At 33.3% G+C, this 5,894-nt stretch overlaps 1 protein-coding gene across 1 annotated transcript; it reads right to left on the bottom strand.

The window, feature by feature from the left end:
• Positions 1-2,629: 2,629 nt before the first annotated feature.
• On the bottom strand, positions 2,630-5,453 carry LOC126751340 (uncharacterized). The gene is made up of 3 exons (XM_050461531.1): positions 5,365-5,453; positions 3,073-3,200; positions 2,630-3,010 (listed from the first exon to the last, which is right to left on the bottom strand). The coding sequence occupies exons 1-3, from the start codon at positions 5,446-5,448 to the stop codon at positions 2,785-2,787; spliced, it is 438 nt and encodes a 145-aa protein (XP_050317488.1). The 5' UTR covers positions 5,449-5,453; the 3' UTR covers positions 2,630-2,784.
• Positions 5,454-5,894: the final 441 nt, after the last annotated feature.

Genomic DNA, 5,894 nt, shown 5'->3' with positions numbered 1-5,894 from the left:
ACTACATATAATGATTTTCCTTTTTCTAACAAACGTTATGTCGATCAGTGTTTGAGTGTATGTTGGGGTGTTCCTAATTTTTCAAAGTTTTAAATTTCTATCGCATAAGTCTAAATTTTGTCCATTTGCCTCTAAACACTCGGAAATATATTTTTACCTTATTTGGAGTACAATAACCCGTACCGACTTGCATCGAATCATGTTTATACAAGGTACATTCCAAAGTGAAGAAGACTTTTTGAATCTAGCACCCCCTGGTGGCGTCATCCATATGTCGACTGGTGCGTTAGAATCTGCTATCTTTATCGATTGTCCAGTGAGAATTTCATGACATTTCATAGATTGGAAGTGAAGTTATTGCGTTTTAAGTGTCAGTATGTTTGTATTATCGGTGCGAAAACGAGCTTCGAACAAAGAGCCAACATTAAATTTTGGCGACATCACGATCACGAGTGGTTTCAACGTTTTCAAAGTGATCATGAGGACATAAATGATGATCAACATGTGGGCCAATCAAAATCCGTGATCACCGGAAATTTCATCGAAACTGTGCGTGAAGTCATCAAAAATCAGCCGAAATCGTCATTGAAATTCAGGGAAATTGAATTGAACATCCCCAAAACATCGATTTATCGCACTTTGACTGAACATTTGGGCTTACGAAAAATGTGTGCACGGTTTGATCCGCACAAATTGACTGACGACCAAAAATTGTCGTATTCACCTGAAATGGCACCGAGCGACTTCTTCCTACGGCCAACGAGCTAAAACACTCGTTCGACACGCTTTTGGACCGTACAAAAAGCTGTATTGAAGCAGAAGGAGATTATTTTGAATAAAATAAATTGATTTTGCCGAAAAAACCATTTGTTCTGTTTTATTTTTTTGGAAGGCACTTTGTAAACATACTATGTTGCGCGGCCGTAGCAGTGCGTAGTCACGGCATTTATCATTTGTTCTCCATTATTCTCGTAATTAACATGTATTGTTATATATTTTAAAGATGGCAATGGAATTAATTAAGAAGTAATAGAAAATAAATAAAAACTAGACAGGGAATTACTACTCTTTGCTTGCCGCTATAACGTTTACGAACTGGTTTTAAAATGTGTCCTCGAAACAAAAATTCACGAAGTCACAATGAGCCCTGATATACCATTGTTCAAAAAGTTTAAAGACAACTGGAAAACTATCAATACTACTACCATTGAAACAAATACCGATATCGTCACACGATATTTTTGTAACACAATAATAGAAGATTTGTTGAAGTTTTATAATCAAGAACTGCAAAAAACCATTAGACGTGGCGATTATCGGGAACTGATTGAACTATCTTTTATTTTCTTATTAAGAGACATTGGAAAAAAATTAACATTAGACCTCTTTGAGCGATGCATATAGCAAGTTGAATGGCTAGACTGGCTTACTCTTCAAAGATATGTTTGTTGCAATCTCAGTTCAAACTTAGTGCCAAGGATAAGCGAGCCCTTCAAGACGTCTGTTTATTCATTGCGGTTTTATATGTAAAACCATGGCTTGGATGTAGTCTGGCAGTGAAGGCACCAAATCAACAAGATTTTTGAAAGAGGCTTAAGGAATATAAAACTGTTGACAAATTGATCTCCAAACCAGCCCTGAGAAAGTTTTGTCAACATCTTTGGTACTTGTAGTGAATTTCCAAAGATACAGTTTGTATGATTCTGGAAAGAGATACATATATTCCATCTACATAAAGAAGATATGTCTGATTATTTGTACTGTAAGTAGGAATACAATAAATACTGTTTAATGTTTAATGTATAGTTATTGCATATTTACTAAATAGTACTATTTTTTATACTGTTTTCAATAAATTGTTAATAATACTGCCTTATTTATTGTTGCAGGAAAATCATTAAGTGATTTTGTGTCTGTCAAGAACACAAATTTATTTGCTCAATTAAAATTTGATAAAAGTTTCTTCTGGAGACTCGTTTCTACATACATGCGATGAAGATGTTACCTATTCAGTGGCGAAAAGGAAAGTGCTTTCTTTAACGGAAGTTAATGTTACAGCTGAAAAACCTGTAAAACTTACGCAAGATTTTGACCACTGCAAAAGAAGTGCAAAAGCAATTTTCCAGACTGTAAAAAATACCCTCAAAAGATATATTCTGCTTGATCTCTAATTTTCTATATTTCATAAAAAATATAATATTTCAATTGCTTTAGCTATATAACGGAAAGGGTTAAAAACAGCAAATTTCAAGATTTTCAGAGTTCTGTCAGCACGGGTTAATTCTGACCACGGGTTAATTCTGACCTTAGATTTAAGTAAGACTAGGTAGCTTAAAAATAAATAGGAGGTATGCATTTCGATATCTAAAAAAAAATCTCCTTTATAAGGGACACCCTGGTGTATATGTAGAATATGTATGTAATTATATCAGGGAGCAACGAATAAGTTGACACACATAAAACCCACCCATAAAACCCAAATAATACTAATCCAAGAAAAGACTAAGATCATGTTCCGGTTCCGCGAAAAGCCTGGATTTTTGTTGATCCCAACTCAAAGACACAAAAGATGACAAAGAATAATAGAGCAAAAATATGAAGTGAAAATTGAAGGATTACTAAATATATGTTCCCTTTTGAAAACATTAAACAATATATTTTCATAACTGTTATTGGTTAGTAGCACTAACTAAGTTGTTGTATTTATAATCGTATGTAACTATTTTAATTTCCATTTGCATCCATGCAATAACAATTATATATGGTTTTTCACAGTTTCTTCGCTTAACCAGTCGACGTCATTAAGAGCTTGGAACTTAGTTTACGATTCTTCAATTTAAAACGCGGTTGATAACCATTTTTATCGGCTGTATACATCGTTATCGTCTCGGTATCGGTTTTCTCGTCATACACCTTGTACATGCCCATTATCACCAATTCCTCATCCGGCGTATCTGGATTCATAATAACGCCAATTTCCTCACGTGAACTGCCATTTGGGTCCTCCTGCCTGGGTGGATCACAAGTTTTAATTAATGTTTTAAAATAGTCAGGGACTTTTTTGTCAATTACTTGAATCGATAGCCCTCCTTAGTTGGCACTTGACTGTAGAACGCGGTCATAAGTGCGGGGTAAACATAGTCCAACAATCCGGCATTTACGGTGAGCAATGATGTGACGAAAATTGAGGCAACGAAAAACTGTAACAAAAAGTTTTATTTAAAGTAAAAGTTAAATTTTTAAAAATATATTTCTTTGTTGAAGGCTATTATGACAAAACCACAAAAATATATTGGGTGGTATAATTTTACCGACGGCGGTCTTGCAAATCGAGCTTCATCAATGTTTTCGTGATTCAATATTCATCCAAATTTGACCGGTACTGGTATATAAATCTTCCAATGGAATCACGGTAACAGAAACATTGAAAATTTCGCAGAAGTGTTTTGGAGAGTCTACTTTGTCACAAACACAAGTATTTGAGTGTCACCAAGCATTCAGTGAAGGTTCTGAAGTCGTCGAAAGCTTGCCTCATGCCAGTCCGCAGAAGTGAACTGCTCTGTTAATGACGGTAACATCGAAAAAGTTAAAGGAAGAATGTTTGCAAATTGTCAAGTTGACATAAAATAGGTAGCAAACTTTCTCAACATCTCTTGTGTATATCTGTGTATATCACCACATTGTGGTTAAAGATTTGGATATGAAGCGTAGTATTGCTAGACTCGTATGTATAATAATATTATATTATATTCTATCATGATCACGACTGACTTTTTGCCCAAATACGAAACGAGCGTCATCTCTCAGGCACTATACTCCCCAAGTTTGCCGTATTTGACGAATTTGACGAACTAATCCTTGTAAAATATGATCTCAAGTGTAGCATATTCTTTTAAGTACTTTTAAAAGTTACATTTTATTGAATTTTAAAAACTATTACTTATTATTCTATGATCAGCTAAAAAATACTTACCAACTGAGCTTAACATAACATAATTTAAGTCAATCGAAATATAAATGATTAAATTGATTTCCAGATTGATCTGACTTGAATACAAAGTGGGATACAAATATTGATAAAACCTCGTACACCTCAAACTTTTCCCTTTGCAATAGTATATAGTGAATCAAGCAAGGAGAACAAGGTATGGCACCTGTCATCTAAAATTATCGAAATCGAACTATAACTTTTACAGCCTCCAATTAACGAATATACTCCTAAACTAATAGCTAGCTAAGATTCATCAACTTTCTGGGTTTGTTAATGTGAACCTGGTACTAAAAATTGATCAAATCAGATTAGCTCTACTTTAACCCATTATATACCTAATATGATACAGTATAAATAACATAACGATCAATATAAGACAGTCTCAGCGCTCACATATCTACCAAATTTTCGTTATTCTAGTTAAATTAATGTAGAATATATCGATCAATAGTTGAGTTATATTCATAAATTTTCGTTATATTCTTTGTCGAATATATGGGTTAATATCTGAGACATAAATGGCATAAAGTGAATATAGTACATTAGAAATAATTAGTTTGATCTCAAAGGTTCAAGGAAACGGTTCGTATGTTTCTCAGATAACCATATATACAATCTGACCAGCCTCCTAGTTGCTTTTAGTCGATTCACAACATTCTCGATTTTACCAGAAAATATTTCTTTTCAGTCTTTGATTCTTGCCATTTGCAAATGTTCATAATGTTCCGCCACACTCGAACTAACTCTTCATTTATTGTTGTATATATAATATACATAATTGAAAATATGTTTGGAATAATTTTTACCGCTGATAAGAGTTTGGAAGACGGAAAATTACTCATACGCCCTGTTGTTGATGTAATTTATTTGATTAAATTTGCATTTTAAATGATAAGTATAGCACTTAGGTCTTCAGGTATTTTTATTTATCTTTAAACACATTTTAATCTAGTTTACAGATACTTAATAACGCACACTAAAATTCTTACAAAAATTCAATAAGCTCATTTGTAAAAGTTGTTTTGAAAAAAGTACAGCACAAAAGAGTCTCTGTCGCAGAATTCTCATATAACAGCAAAATCAACGTTTTTAATTTTCTTAAACCCGAAATATTTTCACCAACATTTCCTTATAAATTAGTAGTACTTTCGAATCATCAAACGATAAATTCTCATGTTTTTGTAATTTTCATTCTCATTTCACTTTTTTACTTTTCATTTTATAATACAAGTATGTACATTAGTGGTTGAGTTATTATTAAATTATTTTTATATTAGTGCCAAACATTTTTAATAATTCTCAACTAATTTATATACATATATTTTTTGCATCCTTTCTGTAACTCATCAAGAAGCGTCTTTGAGTTCACTCACCAACTTTGCGGACACCATTTTGCACTGTATTACGTTAAAGATCAAACCATCGACTGAAGCATTGCAATGAGATGAGGTTAGCATGAAGGTTCTCCAACGCATCTGTCACTGAATGCACCATTGCAGATATGCATCATTGTAAACTGCAAGGTGGTTTTACACATACAGTAGAAAGCAATAAAAATGCAGCTAAGCAACATTTACATAATTAATATTCTTAAAACAGTGCAGAGATGTTAGGGTTAGCTTGAATGCTATGACAAACATTTCTACAGGAAAAACAATGTTAAATTGGTTATGCACTGAAGTTTTATATTTTTTTATAACCGGAACAGGGTATATCAAGTTTGCCACGAAAATTTCAACACCCAAAAGGAAACGTCGAAAATCTTATCAAATATACAGGTATATCTAAATGATTAGCGTGTCGAGCTGAGTCAAATTTGCTATTTCCGTCTGTCGGTGCGTCCGTGCGTATATATGATTTTGAACGACCTTAACGAAATTCGTTTTGAAGTGATCTACAACCC

This window comes from Bactrocera neohumeralis, chromosome 2, assembly GCF_024586455.1.
Source record: "Bactrocera neohumeralis isolate Rockhampton chromosome 2, APGP_CSIRO_Bneo_wtdbg2-racon-allhic-juicebox.fasta_v2, whole genome shotgun sequence".
NCBI classification, from domain to species: Eukaryota; Metazoa; Arthropoda; class Insecta; order Diptera; family Tephritidae; genus Bactrocera; species Bactrocera neohumeralis.
Note: the sequence above shows the minus strand (reverse complement) of the source record. Positions and strands in the feature narration are given on the sequence as shown.